Genomic DNA, 19,816 nt, shown 5'->3' with positions numbered 1-19,816 from the left:
GGTAAGGCAGAGTGGGCCAAAGGCCTCCTCTCTGAGTTCTAAAACTAAGCCCCTGTCAAGCCCCCAGTCCAGAGGTGGCAGTGGTGGTCTCACTACCTGTCTATTCTTCTGCTTTCATTTGGAGGGTTTTTTTTTTTTTTTTTAGTTTTTTTTGGCAGGGTTTGTGGGGTGGAAGGGCTGCAGATGCTGAGCTGAGGGGCAGGAGCAGAGCACCAAGAGTAAAGTTAACATAGGATTTGTTTGAGTTTTTTGGGGGGAGGGGGGATGCAGATTTCTCTTAGAATTCTTTATGGAGTTGAATTTGTGTTATGCAAATTTACGTAAAGCTTGATGTGTCTTATTCTACTTAGTTGTGTTCCTGCTCTGTGTCTTCTCCCTGCCTTCCCCTTTGTGGAATAGTCGTGGGAGTGGAGGCAGGAAGGTCTCTTGGGAAGTGTCTGGTTGCTTCCAAGGACCACTCTTTGGCTTTCTTGAAAGCTGAGGTTTTTCTGGGTGAGTCTTTGGCTCCTGTGGCCTCTGGATCCAGCCTAAGGCTGGTCCCTGTTGCATGCACTGAAAAGCCGCCTGCTTGTTTGCCTGAGGGTGGACTCTGACAGTCTTGGCATAGCTCTCTTTTCTGTTGCCCATCAGCTTTTGGCTGACCTTTTCTGCAATTTAGGAGTGGGTGAAGTCATTTAATGTAGTTACTTATTGGATTTCTTGATCTTTATTTGATCTGGTATTATTTTTAGATTTTTAATGGTATAAGTGTGGGAGAAGGGCTGCCTCTTGATGTTCAGGCAGACATCTTGGCCCAAACTTCCCCTTTTTCTTCATGCACGTGGTTTTTTTTTTTTTTTTTTGCCCGGTCCGTTCTTACTCATCTTTTCCCAGACATACTATGGGCATTCTACTTTGGCGTCTTTGCTCAAGCTATTCCTCACAACTGGGATGACTTCATTTTCTCCAAATCTTGTCTTTTCTGAAAGGTGGCTAGATCTAACTTAAAGAAGGAGGCCTAGTCTTCTCTGTGAAGAAGGCCACCATCATTAATAATTCAGGCTCTTAATAATGTGTCCTTTCTGAGACATCAGCTAGCCCTTATTGTCTCTTTCTTTCATATGCCCCTTATATACTCCCTCGGGGTATTGGTGTTTGTCTTTATCAGCACAGCTTGCTTTTAGTTTACTCCAAGACAGTGACTATGTTTTGTTCTTTGTATCCTCCTGACTCACCCTCCTTGTTGTGCTCAGTGAATGTCTAATGTAAATGGATGAAGAATAGGTAGACAAGATGACCAAGTTTCCAGTCTAGATCAGCACTTCTTAAAGTGTGGGTCATGACCTCACAACCTTCAGTTTAAGAAATGCTGAAGGGGTCTCGGGGAAAAAGTTTAAGAAACCTTAGTCTAGGTGATTGAAGGAATGGCAGCATCTCTTCAGTACGGGGAGGAGGAGGAGGAGGAAGTGGGGAATAGGTTAGAGAGGTGCTGTTCTTTTGAGATGGCTGAGTATGAGGCGATGGAGAGACACCCAGGTGAAGAGGGCCAGTTACAGGGGAGAAGTTGGGCCTAGTGCTACAAATTTGGGAATCATTGGCAGAGAGCTGATAGTCAAGTCAAGTCGATGGAACTGGAATAAGAAAGTTCTCAGGACTGATCCCTGGCAGACATGTAATGCATATGAAATGGAAGAAGCCTACCCTAAGCAAATTGTCACAGTAGCCTTCTTAGAACACATTTTTCAAAGTGTTCTTCTGCTCAGAGTCTCCCAGTTGTCACATTGCCTTGCAAATGAAGTACCAGCTCCATTTGTGAAGAGCCCCTGATCTTTCCAGCCTTAATACTCTTTGTGTCTCAAGTTGAAGACATTTTATATTTTTGTGTGTCAATGTTTTAAGTTTTCTGAGGGGACTGTTGTTTAGCTTTGAATTTCTTAGAGGAGGTAGTACACAGTACCTTATAGGCACGTGGTGTATGCCTAACAAGTATTAAATTCTGGAAGTGAACTAGGAAATTGAATCAATACAGAGTCAAAAGAGAGTTAGAGGGATTGTGTCTTCAACCACATAATACGCTGCAGAGGTCTAAGAGAATGAAAATGAAAATAGCCATTGGACAGTAAAGAAGATGCTGATTCACTGGTGATAGTGATGAGAGCATTCTTCAGTCCTGCCTTAGAATTGTGCATGTAGCTGGCAGGGCACTGTGGAAAGAATTAGGCCTGGCTCTGCCATGTGACCACACCATGACCTTCCTTGGAAAAGTCATTTCACTCACCTGAATCTGTTCCATCAGCCCCTCAGTGAGGAGAATAGTCCTGGCACAAAGTTCTTCCAAGGGCTGTGGTGGGGGTGGGTGGGTGGGTGTGTGTGGGTGGGTGGAGGAGGGGATACTTTGTAACCCTCAAGAAATAGATGAATGTGGACCTTCAGTTTTATTGTTAATAAATGGCTACAGTTATGTATTGGCAGTAATAGCTTATGTTCAATTTGAGCACCAGCCAAAGGAGTGCCTGCTGCCTACTGTTAGTCTTCTCCAAAAGCCAGAGTTAGCTCCTCTGCTGAGAGAAAAGGGCATCATAGAACTGAAGGAGGGAGGGAGGGAGAAGGTCTAAGTGCCTTGTCTGCTGATGCCCCTGGAAGCAGATTAAGGACAAGTTAAAGAGCTGTTTAGTGACAAGTGCCAGCCTGAGATCAAAAAGAAATTTAAGAAGTTTATAAGGGGCATAGCTGCAGTATTTTGTTTCCTCTCTCACCTATGCCCTCATTTGGGAACAGCAGTAGAAAAAGTCAAGGACAATCTGCTTAGGATTAGAAATGGTTCAACTGAATGCAAGGGGTGCAGATTCCAATATGTTAAGGGGGGATTGTTCAGGGTAACTTTGAAATGTTAGGATGATGTCTAGTTGAGTCAAGAGGGCAGATGGATTGTCCAAAGTGGTGTCAGTTAAGGGAAAGAAGAAGACCTTATGAAGGTTACATTGCACAGATGTGATAGCAAAACAGGAGATGTGGTAGATAAGGTAGGCTCTGGCCATTAGGGGAGTAATGAATTCAAGATCTGAGCCTTCCATAGAGGTGGACAAATGTCTTACGACATGATTTAGGCTTGTGAATGATATGGAATGAAAATGGCATTACTCAAAGTGAAGAAGAATAATGTGCTTTAAGATCTAAGAGATTGAAGCATCACTAACATACTACATGAATGTCATTCAGGAAGATGTTGGAGAATAGGATGAAGTAGGTGAGCCAGGAACAAAAGGCCTTTTCAAAGTCGGGAAGAGATCCTGTGTGGGTGGCAGGTAGCAGTAAAGAGAAGCCTGGGCTTCCAATGATGAATGCTCAGTCACTGACATAGATGGCTTTGGGAACCCAGAAGGAGGCCTACATCTGTCTACCTTTCATCTTTGTCTATTTGGGGTTGGGATGGGGAGGAGTGCCGTCTTTTGAGCCAATTTCATTTTAGGAAAGGGAGAAAAAAAAGTGAGAAGTAGGGTTAGAATAAAGAGAAATTTGCCCACAGTAGAGTGAATATCATGTTTGCTCCTTTTAAAATTTTCATATCAACAATTTTAAAAAGAGAAAGATTATTTAAATATTGGCATCCAGATTTTTCATCATTCATCAGTAGTACAAGGCTGCTTTCTATCAATCAAAAAGCATTTAAATACCAACTATATGTATGCCAGACACTGTGACTAGCTGCTAAGGATACAAAGATGAATATAAAAGCGTCCCAGTTCCCAAAAAACTTCGATGATATTGGGAAAACAGCCTGTGCACATGTAAGTATATTCAGAATATATACAAAATGAATAAATGGTTCTTTGGGCAGGAGGCGTACTGGCAATTGGGAAGCATGGAAAGGACCTCTTGTACATCTGGAGGGAAGCTTTTCTTCTGTCTTCTTTTTCACTGTCCTGGAACATGGAGAAAGAGCATGCCCCTCTTGGACAGATTAAAGGGGCTTTTTTTTCCTTTGATGCCTCGACTTGTTTACTTAGAATTTTCAGTGAACCATAATATAGGCATCACCAGTGGCATTCTGGCCTTTTAATGGTATTAAAAACATGTCTACTTCCTTATCTGGCCTTTCCCCTTTCTCCTCCATGTTTTAACTACATGGGCTTCAAGGTAGATCAAGGTGGAAGCAGAATCTTCATTCAGATAAGCCTTAGCTTACTGACCTCTTCATTGTGTAAGACTTTGAAAGGTTCCTTGTAGGAAGCCATTGCTTCTGGATGGTGGGTGATGCTTTGTGTATGTTGAATGGTACTTTCCAGAGAGAGCCAGAAGGTTACTGGGCAGTAAACTGTAGATCAATTTTATATTTCCTAAAGGGTTTGGATTCAACATGTAATTTTTTAATGTAACATGTCTGTATTAATTGTTTTAATGAACTTACTCTAGTAGTTTCCTGGGGCTTGGGAGCATATTCCATATGTGTTCGTTCTATCACATTTGATTATTATTTTGACCCTCAACATATGCCATTGTGATATTTCTATGCCGGCCTAAAGTCTGTTTGTACTAAAATAAATTAATCTGACATGTTCTCATATAACAATGGAATAAGTATCCCCATTACATTTCATATACATTAAAAAAATTTTAAAACATGGAAAAATGTTACAGTAAGTATAACTCTATTTGTCTTTTATAGAGACTGCCTGGCATTTTGTACGGAACCAGTATGTGCAAGTTTAGCCAATGTTCTTGGAAACTGGGAAAATCTGCCTTCCTCAGGGTCCCCTGACATTAAGGATTATAAACTTTATGATGTAGAAACAAAATACGGGTTGCTTCAGGTATGTGCATCATCTCTACTGGATTTTTTTTAATGCATAAAATAACTTTAAAAACAGTATTTTCAGCAAGAATAAGTTATGTGTATTTCCTTTTACATATTAACATAGTCTTGTTTTATAACTTATTTTGAAATTTCATCCTTACCTTAAGTTAAGCTTTCATGTAATAATATCTTATATTCGTATAGTGTTTTATATAAACTTTACAAAATTCTTTCACATATTTCTATGTATTCTTCATTAAAGTGTTTAAAATTTGCCTAAGTTCTTGTGAGTAAGTAACACAGACAATAGGGTCTTCGTATAAATTTTGTTGTTGTTTTTCCTAGCTCTGTAAAGTAATCCTTTAATTAGTGTCTTGGTATCATACTTCAGTACATAAGTTAATTTAGGCAATAGTATCTTTTTTATTATATTGCCACAGCTTACCTTTGAGCAGTCTCTGTTAGGCAGTATGATCTTCATGACTTTAATCACTCTAAAATCCTCATTTAGAAGCTTGTGAAGAGTCTTTGAAAATGGTGTTCATGTAATTCCTGTGTTTTGACTGAGAAAAATTAGGTGTCATAATCTGTGTAAACTTTAGGTACTTAGCAATTATTTCCATATTGAAAAACATTTCAAGTAGTGTTTTAGAAATGGAATTTTTGGTTATTTTTCTGTTCCACAATGAAAATATTCAAGTTGAGAAAAGAAGAATTTGAGGTAGGGACAAGATATAGCTTAAGTTACATTTTTAACATTAAAACAGATGGACCATTTTAATCGGTTTTTCATAAATTTAACAGTAATCTTGGACATATAAAAGCTGCTGAAGAATTAGTGTAAAATTAGTTTATGCTATATTGAATGTTTGAAAGGTAAATATGTACAAGATTGTTAGATTCCATGTAGGATGTCATAAAGCATTTAATTGAATTTAAGTAGTGAAACTTTGGAGGAGGTTGCCAAGTACCCTCTAAAAGATTTTCTTTATTTTCTGCTTACTAGCATTTGTAGAAAGGAATTTTAAAATGCTTGTTTTGTACTTTTTGCAAATAAGCAAATATTTACTCTTCACTTTTTTCTTTTTATAAATGGAGCTTTAATGTTTAATCTCAAAAGAGTAGCTAATACAATTTTTCTTAATATTAGACATGGAGAACTAAAGAATTGTGATAAGAAATCATATCAAATTTTATATAAGTGGTCATTTTTTTAAACTTATTTTAAATATTATTAGCAAGAAATGAGCCTTTTTCCATTTACAGGTTTCTGAAGGATTGTCATTTTTACATAGCAGCGTGAAAATGGTTCATGGAAACCTTACTCCAGAAAATATAATATTGAATAAAACAGGAGCGTGGAAAATAATGGGCTTTGATTTTTGTATACCATCAACGAATCCTTCTGAACAAGAGGTAGAAAACGGTTTTCTTGGAAACTTTTCAGAGGAATAATATAAGTGTAAGCAGTACTGAAAGTGCTGAAGTTGCAAAATCTATTTTCAGAAAATAGCCTAGCTGTAATAAGGGTGATTGACAGCTCTGTAGTGCCTTAAGGTGGGCAAGGCACACTACGTAACATAGTCTCCTTTGAGCCTCTCAACAACCCTTTGGGGCAGGTTCTGCTGGTATTACTGTCCCTGTTTTAGAGATGAGGTCATTGAGGATAAGGGAGATTAAGTGACTGGCCGTTGGTCATACAGCTAGTATCAAAGTAAGATACTTATTGAGCTTCCAGATTTCAAGTCACTGTCTACCACACATGACTACTTCTCAGTGTTATGAATCTGTTACTCATAGAGAAAAGTTATGCGATTCAGTAGAAATGTTAACTTTGGAAAACAAGTATATAAACGTGAATTTTAAACTACATAATGCAACAGATTTTTGCTGTGAGTAGTAATTATTATAACTGTAATTTTACCTGTACTGTACTTAAATTCATATAATAATGAACTTTTAAAAATAAAACCTCCCCCAAAAGTTCAGTCTGCATTATGTATATGGTGGAATATCTGCAAGTCTTGGGTTTTCTACTTTGTGAAGCTTAGAGCACTTGTCAGAAAATACTTATCCCAATCCTTACTATTGAAATAATATAAGTTATAAATTTGCTTTTGGGAAGTAAATTTCATTAGCCTCTAGAATGTTATTAAAACTCTTTTGTACCCTGGCCTTATTTTACCGATTACTTAGTTGGAGCTTATTTTTTTTTTTTTGGAAGCATGTCGGTTTGCATGGCTGATTGTGAATTTGGGAGTAAGTTGCTGTTTAAGCTTAATTAAATTTTAATTTAAAGCTCTTAGTACATGTACTTTTCTCTCTTCCCTTCCTCCCCTTCTTTTTTTAATAGCCTAAGTTTCCTTGCAAAGAGTGGGATCCAAATTTACCTTCGTTATGCCTACCAAATCCTGAATATTTGGCTCCTGAATACATACTTTCTGTGAGTTGTGAGACAGCAAGTGATATGTACTCTTTAGGAGCTGTTGTTTATGCTGTATTTAATAAAGGAAAACCTATCTTTGAAGTCAACAAGCAAGACATTTATAAGAGCTTCAGTAGGCAGTTGGATCAGGTATTTATTTCTTTTGCTGTGGCCCCATATATTTCAGTTTCTAAGTCGTTTTGAAGACAAACCATCTAAAATGGAATAAGATTATAGTATTGCATTTTAAAATTGCATGTAAATCAGAATTGACTTAGTTTTGTAAATGTAACATGAGTAATGATATATGTTTCTCTGTTGGGACAGCTTGAAATGTATCTTTGTTTGCAAAGCTTTATTTAAAAAGTATCTCTAAAATATATAAGATGTTTATAAGAAAATTAATGATTTTTCTTTTAGTAGCATGGATGAGTAGTATGATTTTGGCTAGTCTAAGAAATCTTAGTTTTAGTAGAATTAGATTTTCAGTTGGCCTTTGATGCCTTTTTAAATATTTAAAAGGCTTATTTGAAAATAATATAATTTGATACCCTTTGAATAGTTTTTTTTTTTTTTAAATCTGAATTGGTATTTAATCATTCTTTTGGCTAGCTAAGTCGTCTAGGATCCAGTTCTCTTCAAAACATACCTGAGGAAGTCCGGGAACATGTGAAATTACTTTTAAATGTAACTCCAACTGTCAGGCCAGATGCAGATCAAATGACAAAGGTGAGTGTATTAAAGGTATTGTCACAAGTGGATGAAACCTTCCATTTTCAATTATTTTGCCATGTGGTATTTATAATCAACATTTTTATTTATAGATCATATTTTTATGTACCTGAGGAATATTTTATGTTCTTTGTGCAGACTAAAACAGTAGGAACTTTCTATATTTGTATAACTTTGCTCTTGAAATTAATATTTCAAGTGAAAAGAATCTTAACAAACACGATTCTTTCTTGAGAGTTTTGTACCTTAACATTGATAGCGTCATAGTCTCAATCCCTCCTTCTCTTCCTTTCTGCCTTCCTCCCTCTCTCCCCCCCCCTCTCTCTCTCTCTCTCTCTCTCTCACACACACACACACACACACACACACACACACACACACACGCACACACACACACGCTCACGTGAGTTCACTGAAGTTCTAAATGATAAACATCACAGTTGGTCTTTGAAATATGTTAAAGCATTGGAAGTTGAACATGAGGGAGGGTATAATACAAGCAAAAGGACTATCAGATATCTCTCATATTTATTTTTTCCAACTCTGTAGTCATCCTCTGTGGGATTGGGCGAGTCAGTTCTTAGTTACCTTAAATGAAAGAATGAATTCAGTTCAACAATAGGTTCTGATTGTCATCTAAAATTTTGTGATCCCTTACGTTTAGATTCCCTTCTTTGATGATGTTGGTGCAGTCACTCTACAATACTTTGATTCCTTATTCCAAAGAGATAATCTTCAGAAATCACAGTTTTTCAAAGGACTCCCAAAAGTTCTGCCCAAACTACCCAAGGTTCGTTTTTGTTCGGTTTCTTATGGTGACCTAGATTTAAAAATCTTAAACTGATTGCTGATTTAACCTAATGGTTGGCCCAGAGAATCGAGGGTTTCTGCTTGTAAGCTTAGGCTTCTCAAGGACTGTCTTAGTGTCAGTTGCAAAAACCAGTGGGCCGACTTCGTTTGGAAGGAGGGGAGGTCAGAGAAATACCTTGAAGGTGGAAATGAGCTTTGGGCTGGTCAAACCAGGGAAAGGCTTCTTGCTGGGGTAGAAAATTTGGAGGAATGGTCATGACTATTAGGATTTTTGTACACCAAACAATAATTTTTAGTGAATAAATTGCTCATGTCATAAAAGTTAATATTCTTATTAGTCAGTAAACATTTCAGTCAATCATTCACCAGTAATGCTGGGAATTTATTTTTTTTTTTGGAAGCATGTCGGTTTGCATGGTTGATTGTGAATTTGGGAGTAAGTTGCTGTTTAAGCTTAATTAAATTTTAATTTAAAGCTCTTAGTACATGTACTTTTCTCTCTTCCCTTCCTCCCCTTCTTTTTTTAATAGCCTAAGTTTCCTTGCAAAGAGTGGGATCCAAATTTACCTTCCTTATGCCTGGCCCTCAAGGGGTTTACTTTCCTCCTGGGAGTGGGGGAACACGATGTATCTATGTAAATGTGTATTAGGAAGAACAGGGGCTCTGGTATGGGAGGAGCTGGGGTTTTAATTTGGGCTGTGCTCCGTAAGAGACCTTGGACAAGCCACTTTTCTTCCCTGATCCTCATTTTCCTCATCTGTAAAATGTAGAGCTTGGACAAAATGATGTCTAAGCTATCTTCTAGCTTGAAATCATACTGTTCCTCTACTAATGGAGCCCCCATGGTCATGTCATAGAGGACAGTTTTATGAGTTGATTTATCTCTTAGCACCCAGCGTTATGCTGATGAGTGTCTGCCCTTACCTAGCTAGATTAGTCCTCACATTGTAGGGTTTTTCCTCTGTGGTGCTTGGGCTCCATTGGCATGGCTGTCAGGAATCTGCAGTCACTGCAGTAGGGTAGAAGGTCATAAGATATTTCCAATCTATTTAATTTTTTTATTTTGTATAGTAGATGTAGAAAGAATTTTCATATATTTCTCTTCCACCATTCTTGTGCTTTTTCCCCCTTGCAGCGTGTGATAGTACAAAGAATTTTGCCTTGCTTAACCTCAGAATTTGTAAACCCTGATATGGTACCTTTCGTTTTGCCCAATGTTCTACTAATTGCTGAGGAATGTACCAAAGAAGAATATGTCAAGTTAATTCTGCCAGAACTTGGCCCCGTCTTTAAGCAGCAGGAGCCTATTCAGGTGCGTGTGGAGTTTCTGTGCTTTGGGATCAGTTTTGGTAACTACTTTACATTCAGTTCATTCAGTCTTGTCTACATGGTCAGGCAGCTTGAAATGGAGGAACTAGTTCCTTTGGGCGCAAAAGAAAATAGTGGGTTGAGAGCGTAAGGTAGATTTATCCAAACTTTGGAGGATTTTTAATTACCTTTAAACATTGATGGCATGGTAGGGTGTGACTGGGCTTGTTCGAGTGATCTGCCTTCTGAAATGCAATCACGCTCTTGAGTTGGTTTGTGTTTTTTTGTCTTTTCATGCTTTCAGGCCAGCAATATGGTGAGTTACTCTTTTTAAGACATTTCATGTGTTGGGTTATTTAGAATCTTTATTTATCTTGGTAACCCTTTGTAATTTTCATGTGGTTTACTTTTTTAAAACAGATTTTGTTAATTTTCCTACAAAAGATGGATTTGCTGCTCACCAAAACACCTCCAGATGAAATAAAGAACAGCGTTCTACCAATGGTTTATAGAGCCTTAGAAGCCCCATCCATTCAAATCCAGGTAAGACTGGTGAAAGGGAACAATTTAAGAAGTTTGATTCTTTTTTTTTTTTTTGAGTCAAGCTTTCTATTTAATGTTACAGAAAATATTTAGTCAAACAGACCAAAGCCCATGTCATCATTGGACTCCTTGGATTCTTCTTTTTTTGCTTCCTCTTTCTTCTCCTCAGCTGGGGCAGCTGTGCTAGCAGGGGCAGCACCACCAGCTGCTGGGGCAGGTCCACCAAACTCCTACATTGCAGATGAGGCTTGCAATGTTTACATTGGACAGGGCCTTTGCAAATAATCCAGGCCAGAATGGTTCAACATTTACACCTGCTGCTTTAATGAGAGCATTGATTACGTGACTGTTACCTCATCCTCGTGAAGGATGAGGGCAGGCGAGCTCGGAGATGGCCATTTCAGCAGATGGATGAAGAGACTTGTTTGTAGTGGTGCTAGTCGCCAGCTGAAGTGAGGGGTCACCCCAACTCGGCCTCAGCTTCCGAAGAAGAACTAAGCACCTTATAGACAACTGAAAAGCTAGAAGTTTGATTCTTAAAGCAAAAGAGACATGGGACATAAATTTTGCTTTGAAAATTTGAAGGAAGGTTGTTGGAAACTTGTTTAGCAGTCTGCTTATTCCATTCACAAGGCCATTTTGATTGCTGCCTCTTTTTTGGGAACGTTCGATTCACACCAGTTGGGGCAGGGTGAAATTTACTGACTAGTTAGAAAGAACTCCGAATAGCATGACCCTCTTGTTGAGTTGGAATCAGAGCATTGGGCTCAGCAAATATTAGCTGCTGGTGAATATTGCAATGAATATTTAGTATCTTTTCTGGCAGTTTCAAGGTTGTTTTTGGTCTGTTGAAAAGATCTTGAAACTAGCGTTTCTAATATTTCCCTAAGCAGTTCTAGTCAGTAGATAATTTAACCACAGGGTCAGCATCATTTTGAAAGAGGCCTTCTTAACAGTACAAAGATAAAACTGCCTGATGAATTAAAACTTCGCAGAAGGAACCTATAAGAAACAAGTGAGATCATTTTCCCCAAACTTTATCTACATGTAGAAAATCGTGAGAAAGTGTATAGAATCATGTAGAAAGTCATGAGAAGTGACAAATGTTTAAAGTTTGAGCCAAAATTTAGTGCTAAAAAAGAATAGGTCTGTTAAGTGAGACATAGGTTTCAGGAATTAGAAAAGTTTTTCCGTTGTCTGCACTGGTCAGACTGCATCTGGGATATTGTGTTTAGTCCTGGTAGCCATTTAGGAAGGCAGATTTGCTGCAAAGAGTTTAGAGGAGGGCAGCCGAAGATGATGAATTCATGTCATCTGAGGATGGGTTTAAGGAGCTGGGGGTGTGTAAAGCTTGAGAAGAGGGGAGTCACAGAGGATGTGGAAGTTATCTTCAGGTTTGGAAAAGACCCTCACATAGAAGAGGCTAGAGGCATTTACCTTCTTTTTCTTGGCTCCAGAGCACAGAGTCCTTTGGAAAGACATGTTCAGGCTGGCTGTGAGGAAAAATTAGAGGCCAACGGAGAAGTAGACAGCCTGGTGAGGGGGCCTTGTCCCTGGCAGCCTTCAGGCAGCAGCTCAGGGCCAGAGTGTCAGGCAGTTTGGAGAGGACACTGCTAGGCCACAGAGGTCCCTGTCTTTTCTAAGGTTCTGTGATCCTGTCTTTGGAAAGGATGGGAAAAGTAATCAGGCATAGATGGGAGAGCGGTTATAGATCTGAAACTGCCTTGGGGATGTTGTTTTCTCCTCTCTCAGTTAAGAATTTGATTTCACTAGGGTGAAAATGTGGAGTGGAGAAGGAGAATGTTCTAGAAGCTGGCCCTCTCTGCATCCTTATACCTCTCATTCCTCCTTCATTCTCTTACCTTTGCTAAGGAGGCCAAAGGCAATTAAAGATGGGCTTTTGTGTTCCTGATTACACTGAAAAAGATTCATTCCATTACCTTCAGGTTTGGTATTTCCCATGGTATTCTGTTTTCTTGTTAAGTATAAAAATTACCAGGAAGTTTTGATAAAGATTTGGCTTGTCTCCTCCCAGCGTGAGGAATAACAAAACTTTTTGTTGTTAAAAGTCAACATTAGAGGATTGAGAGGTATGAGAACATCAGACTGAAATCAGACTTGGATTCTGTCTATACTTGCTTCATCTCTTTTAGTTTCAGTTTTCTTGCCTGTAAAAAAACAGGGTTAAGATTTGCCTTATAGGTGTGTTGTGAGGATTGGATGAGATAGTGGATGTGTGAATTATAAGCATGTTATGTTAATGATAAGACTGTGGCTATATTGATGTGTGTTGAAATGCTTTTAAAATTTTTTTTCTTATTAGAAGATTGATACAGGTCTTTTTCCTTTATAGGAACTTTGCCTGAACATCATTCCAACCTTTGCCAACCTCATAGACTATCCATCCATGAAAAATTCTTTGATACCAAGAATTAAAAATGCATGTTTACAAACATCTTCCCTTGCTGTAAGTAAATGTTTGATTTTTGCTTATTTGCCTGATTCTTCCTTTTTCCTTATGTTTGTATCAATTTCTCCTATATCAGTTCTTCTGGACAGTTTTTGTTGGAGCATTGTATTGGAGCCTGTTTTTTAAATAGAACTCTTATATTTTAATGATTTTTTAAAAGATTTTTTTAAATAGCTATTGTGGTCATGGCTCCTAAATGCAAACTAAAGAATTGAATACAAAGCCTTTACATCAATCAGGAGAATCACACATTGTTAGAAAATAGTATTTGTCATTTTTGAAGTCACTGCACACATCTAAATCTATAGAAAATACTGGAATTCTGTATTCGTCATTTTACATATTAATGTAAAATAACTGTTAGTAAAATGCAGTTAATCATCATAATAGTAACTAACATTGATGTTGTGTTTACTATGTGCCAGACACTATGTGAAGTACTTTATGGTTGTTATCTTTTTTTTTCACATTTTATTTTATTTTATTTTATTTGAGGAGGGAAGGCAGGGCAATTGGGGTTAAGTGACTTGCCCAGGGTCACACAGCTAGCTAAGTTTGTCAAGTGTCTGAGGTGGGATTTGAACTCAGGTCCTCCTGACTCCAAGGCCACTGCTCTACTCACTGTGCCGCCTAGCTGCCCCTATGGTTGTTATCTTATTTGATCATCATAGTCCTGGGAGGCGGGAGCTATTGTTACCCACATTTTACACATGGGAAACTGAGACAAGCAGAGGTTAAGTGACTTGTCTAGAGTCACTCAGCTAGGAAGTATCTGAGATAGTATTTGAACTCAGGTCTTCTCTATTTCAGGCCAGGTGCTCTATTCACTGTACCACTTAGTTACCTAATTTTTATTAATATTTTTGGAAAAAAATTGCATAATGTGTTAATATAAAATCAGATTTCAAACCTTAGTCAAAGCATGTTTTACGTGGTTCTTTTGTTTCAAAGTAATATTATTTTACATTGACAGATTTTGTTTTTATTATTTAAAATTTAGTTTTCATAAAAATATTTAATTCTTGTCCACCAAAAACATTAATTTACTAACAATTTGCCTTTTTAATAGGTTCGTGTAAATTCATTAGTATGCTTAGGAAAGATTTTGGAATACATGGATAAGTGGTTTGTACTTGATGACATTCTGCCCTTTCTACAACAAATTCCATCCAAGGAACCTGCGGTCCTCATGGGAATTTTAGGTAGCTGAAATTTTTAAATTTTATTTTATGCTACTTCATCAAATTTATAATTTAAACAATTCTTACAAATCACATCTTTAAAATTATTCCATAATTTTCACTTTACCTTCTCTAGATAACTTAATTGACTCACTCCTTGTGTATATTCTCTTCAGTAACTTCAGCTTGACAGTATCCTTAGTTTACTCCATCATGCCCTATGATATTTTCTTTGAATTTCAACAGATGGTTGTTGACGTAACTTTAGACTCCCATAGAACTAAATAAAGTTGTTTTACCTTATAGCTGTTATGTGCACAGTAGTGCTATTTATAGGGATGAGGAGCAACATAATAGTAAGAGATTTGACCTGTTTTCGTAAAGTTACCTTCTTGGGGAGATGACCCGCTCCAAAAACAAATATAAGTCTTATGTAAGATGTTTTATTATAAAATGTTGAATTCTCTGGGCCACCAAAGTAGAAAGGAGATGGATGATGACCGTTGTGATCTGGACACAAGATGGATCTGGAAGGAAGCAAGCAAGAGAAGGGCATTGGAGCTGGAGGGGAGGCTGCTAGTGTGAGCTGGTCCTCAGAGACATCTAGTCCAGCCCTTCATTTTACAGAACAAACAGGCCTAGAGAGGGCACATGACCTCCCCAGGGTCACACAGGTCACAAGGGTCAGAGCTCAGACTCCGACCCAGTTTCTCTGTAAATCTTCTGCACCTTCCACGCTGCCTCCTTTGTGGGTATGGTTTATGTTTATGAGGTAGAGTAGAGGCAGGGAAGAAGGTGGAAGGGTAAGGAGACTAGCCTTCCAGGAAGAGTTGGAAGAGCTGCACTTGATGTAATCGACTCTGAAGAGCTGTGTACTCTTTTTGAAAGGCAAATTATTTAAGGGGTGTTCTAAGAAGTCAAGTCATGGAGCAGTGCTGGTGATTAGGACAAGAAGACATCAGGGATATGTTTGCAGACAGCTGCAGTCATCCATGTGTGAAGTGTTAGGACTAAAATTCTGGTGTTGAGGGACCATTGGAACGGGGAAGAGATGAATTCAATAAAAGAAAAATGAACTGCAATAGGTTACTAGTTGTCATGGGTAAAGATGATGGGAAAAGGCAAAGGCGATTCCCACGCTTTCTAGGCTGGAGAGCCAGAGGCATGCCCTCACAGTGGCTGTGCCCAGGGGTACTTGGAAATTGCTAGCTGGGGCTTGGGTGAGAAGGAACTGCTGGGACCTTTACATTGATAACTGAGTCTAAGATCACAGGGAGAACCAGTTCTCCAGAAAAAGAAGTATAGAGAGAGATGATCAAAAGGCCAAGAGTTTTACCTTGGTGCAGGTCCTCAGAAGGAGAAGAGCTAGCAAAGAAGACAGGTGGTAGGAAGAGAAGGAGGGTGATTCACGGGAGTTTCTCAGGAAGACTGTGAGAAGGGTCACCCTGGGTTGTCTTGAGCAATAACAGCCATTCATTAGCTGATTAAGAACCTCTAAGAGCTCTGCTGCTTTGAACATGACATTTTAGCATTTGGTAAGTAGATTATAGTAGCACCTGGGAAAGCTGTTGTAATGTATCCCCTCTGCTGTATAAGGACAATGCTGCTGATTTTTGGTATGTCCAGATGCTGTGCTATATGAGATTTTGTTTTAGACCATGTACTTAACTATAAGGATAGAGAATAACTGTCTTTTACTTTGCATTTGGAATTGTGATGTGGAGAGTTCATTCTAGCCTCTAGGCAAAGGCATTAATTAGCAGATAGCATTTAGGATTGAACTTTGGTGCCATTTCAGAATAATACATAGGGAAGTGTCAGGAGGCTTCAGTCTAATTCAGGGTCCCCATTCCTATTTCACAGCCTGGCTCTTGGTACCTGTACTTTTTTGTGGAATTGTCATTTGTTGATCCATGGCTCACAAATAGTTTTCTCTTATTAGGTATTTACAAGTGTACTTTTACTCATAAGAAGTTGGGAATCACCAAGGAGCAGCTTGCTGGGAAAGTGTTGCCTCATCTAATTCCTCTGAGCATTGAAAATAATCTTAATTTCAATCAGGTGAGTCTGGTGTTGGGGTTTTTGTTCATTTAGCAGTGAGTTTCTCCTCTGAATGTTGTGGGAAATACAGAGGCCAGAAAATGGCCCAGAGGGGCAGGTGATGAAGGGATCCTGGGACAGGGGAGAAGAGAAGGAATCATTTGGCAGGGGAGCCAGGGGAGGCTTCCTGGAGGAAGCAGCATTCAAGAAGGAGAGCTAGGATGTTGACAAGCAGAGGGAGAAGGACAGGAAAGTGAAACGTATTCGGAAAATGGAGTGCGATCCTGTTGGTTTGTAGCACCAGGGCAATGAGAGCAGGCGTGGTAGAGGGTCATGTCAGCTAAGGAGTTTTGACTTGATTGGGCAGGTAATATAAAATTACCACTGACACCAGCTTCGTGGGGAGGGCAGTCTGCATAGTGTTCTAGCTCAAACTTCCAGAATTCTCTGAGTCAGAATTTTTATTTATTAAAATAATTTTATTAAAATAATTTATCCTGGGCATCATTTGCTTGGGGGGAGGGTATGGTTAAAGTCTGCCTTGAGGGACGGGGAAGCGGAGAGTGTGGTATTGCTGAAAGCATGGGAGGGGTTAAACATTCAGCAGTTAGTGCTGTAGGAAGAGAGAGAAAAGTGAAAACCAGGTTTCTGGACATTGTTATGAGAAGGTCATCAGTAACCGCTGAGCCTTCAGTTTGGGGACAGTAGCAACGGTGAACCTTGTATTCCAGGGATCCTAGAATCGTCAAGTTGTCAGAGACTCTCAGGCCCATCTAACCCAGTGCATGGCTCCCGTGCCAGACTGACATTTGCCCAGTCCTAGTGGATTCGTGGTGTTGGTGGTCACGCTAGATCAGAAGCAGGGAGGCAGTTGGGAGGCCTCTTGTAACAGCAAGATGACCCAGCCTCTGCCCTCACAGAGGGCTCGCAGCCAGGGTCTTGGCCCTACTTTCTTGGCCACTAATTGATTTTGTGACTTTTCTTCTCTGGCCTAGTCTATAAAGCAAAGAGTTTGAAATAGAAAGTCCTGTAGGTCCTTTCCACTTTGTGCTGTGATTCTGTGAAATTTGTGTCCTCAGACAACAGACTTTCAGTTGAAGGTCTCTTCAACTCAGGAGATGTTTTATTAAGGAATTATTACATGTAAGAGGCAGTGCCACCTGCTGGGGAGACAGATACAGATGCACTGGACAAAGGGGCTGGCCTCGGTGTCCAGAAGACCTGAGCTTAAGTGCCTTTGCTGCTCTCAGCCTCAGCTTCTCATCTGTAAAATGGGGTTTATAACAGGACCTGCCTCCCCAGGTGGTTGTCAGAATCAGGTGAAAGGAGCATGTTTACAGTGCTTTGCAGCCTTAAAGCTCTAGGTGGAGGCTAGTACCTTCACCTGATACCATCTGGCTTGTCTGTGCCTGCCTAGAGGTAGCTCTCCACGTGTCTCTACCAGTAAGCCGAGCTCCTTGAGAGGGGAGTGGAGTCTTAGCCCATCTATCCTCACAGGACCATTCCATCCGTGATGAGGCCATGCTTTTGTAGAAGTGGAGAGCCAGATGTGTGAAAGATCTAAAGCTCTGCCCAATCTGGAGAAGGCACAAACAGAAACTTGAACCCTGGAAAAGAAAAGTGCAGAATTTGCAATCTGGGCAGTCCTTGTTTACATTGAAGCAGATAGGAACAAACAGCGATCAGTTCAAGTTTTGTCTCTGTGTCTTTCCCACGTGTGCTGGGAGAGAGCATGTGGCCTTGTGCCTGAGGAGAAGGAGCCAGAGCGCAGGTAGAAATTATGGAGAAGGACTCTGAGGAGGAAAAGGCAGCATTTCCCACCCCCACCCCAAATATTCAGCACCTGATCCCTGGAAGGACAGAGGCAGCTGAGGTACCTGAGACAGCAGCTACAGTGATTGTTCTAAAAACCCTCAGGGAAAACTATGACTTGCTTTTTCTTCAGCTTCTTAGCTCTATGTGATTTTAATCAGGTTTCCTGGAATTTCAGGCTCTTGTGTCAGTTTTAAAAAGTGGATGTTTCCAAATTTGTTTGAATCAAGGTGGGTGTTTTCCTGAAAAATCTATGAACCATAAACTCAGAGTATCCGTATAAATAGAATCCCTAAAAATAGCCAGCTTTTAGATTGTTTGGGATATAAAACTCCAAATTTAGGCTGCATCCGGAAACTTAGGCAATGGTAGATTTAGAGTTGGAAGGGAGCCTGAAAAAGTTATCTAGTCCAAGTTCCTCATTTTACAGATGATCAAACTGAAGTCACTTGGCCGAACTCCCTGACATAGTTAAGTGGGAGAGTGGGAATTCAGAGCCTGATGCAGTTAAAGGCCTGCTTTACTGAGCATGCTTGCAAAGGTATTGTCCCATTCTCCAGGGCCGGTGCTATTAGCAAAAAATGTACTGTAGTAACCATAAGGAATATTTTGATAACTGATTGCTTTGTTTTATTTACTACCAGTTTTCAAAATTGTAATCTTGTCTAATTTTTAATTTTAGTTCAATTCTTTTATTTCGGTCATCAAAGAAATGCTTCATAGATTGGAAGTGGAACATAAAACCAAACTGGAACAACTCCACATAATGCAAGAACAGCAGAAGTGAGTTGCTTTCTCCTGGAATTCAGGTGTTGTGGTTGAGAGTAGCCATTTCTCACCTTTATTGGCTTCCAGGAGTTATCTGGAAAACACTTGGGTTTTAATTTGATCCAAAGCCAAGCATTTTGCTCTTCCTTTTTATTTAGATCAGCTTTAAGATTAGGTTGAAAGAGGACATTGTTTAAAAATGAATGCATTAATTTAGTAGGAAGAGTATCTTTTTTTGTGTAGTTCATCCCTCAGAAATTCTATCAATATTACTCCTTAGCATCATAAATCTATATTGACCCGTGCCTATAGCAAGGCCACTAGGGATGTAAGCTTCATGACCTTCAAAAAATTTAGATTCTTTGTTCTGTTCTTGGATTAGCTGAAGTATTTAAGAACTAACTCTGTACTCTAAAGCGGTGGTGTCAAACTCAAATAAAAATGGATTTCTGAAGGCCACATACTGACTTGGAAAACTGCCTATTAATATTATGAAGATTGTATTCTATTTTTGTTTATTTTGTTAAATATTTTCCAGTTATATTTTGATCTGGTTTGGGAGACACTGAGGAGTGCTGTAGGCCACATGTTTGACACCTCTGCCCTAAGGACAATGGGGAGTGACCCTCATTCCCTAGACCTGCCCTTCTTGGGGAAAGAAGGGATAGGTGGAGCTCATTACCCACCAAAGGCTCTCCATCTATCTTTTACCCATTTAAAGTGCAGCAGAATAAAGATTTTAAAGGGAATACAAGTCAAAGGAAATGCTTCAAGCAGCAAGACCTCCCTGGCTCCTTTTCAGGCATGAGAGACAGACTTGAAAGTAAACATGTTTGATATGTAGAGCAAAGCCTTTTTGTTAGAACAGTCCTGTGGCAAATAAAACTTCTGAAATCTTCTTTATCCATTTAGTTTCATTGAGATTGTCAGTTAAGACAGAATTCATTAAAGCA

The 19,816-nt window shown here is 39.2% G+C and overlaps 1 protein-coding gene across 2 annotated transcripts in view; it reads left to right on the top strand.

Moving 5' to 3' along the window:
* SCYL2 (SCY1 like pseudokinase 2) overlaps positions 1-19,816 on the top strand; it is a 77,135-nt gene that overhangs the window by 51,930 nt on the left and 5,389 nt on the right. For both annotated transcript variants that reach the window (XM_036759751.1, XM_036759752.1), the window contains exons 4-14: positions 4,646-4,790; positions 6,041-6,190; positions 7,128-7,349; positions 7,812-7,928; positions 8,596-8,721; positions 9,877-10,053; positions 10,470-10,592; positions 12,946-13,059; positions 14,132-14,264; positions 16,186-16,304; positions 18,778-18,878. In XM_036759751.1, the coding sequence (XP_036615646.1) occupies positions 4,646-4,790; positions 6,041-6,190; positions 7,128-7,349; positions 7,812-7,928; positions 8,596-8,721; positions 9,877-10,053; positions 10,470-10,592; positions 12,946-13,059; positions 14,132-14,264; positions 16,186-16,304; positions 18,778-18,878 (1,527 nt within the window). The remainder of the gene's footprint in view (positions 1-4,645; positions 4,791-6,040; positions 6,191-7,127; positions 7,350-7,811; positions 7,929-8,595; positions 8,722-9,876; positions 10,054-10,469; positions 10,593-12,945; positions 13,060-14,131; positions 14,265-16,185; positions 16,305-18,777; positions 18,879-19,816) is intronic.

Source organism: Trichosurus vulpecula, chromosome 5, assembly GCF_011100635.1.
Source record: "Trichosurus vulpecula isolate mTriVul1 chromosome 5, mTriVul1.pri, whole genome shotgun sequence".
NCBI classification, from domain to species: Eukaryota; Metazoa; Chordata; class Mammalia; order Diprotodontia; family Phalangeridae; genus Trichosurus; species Trichosurus vulpecula.
This window is presented reverse-complemented; position numbering and strand designations above follow the sequence as displayed.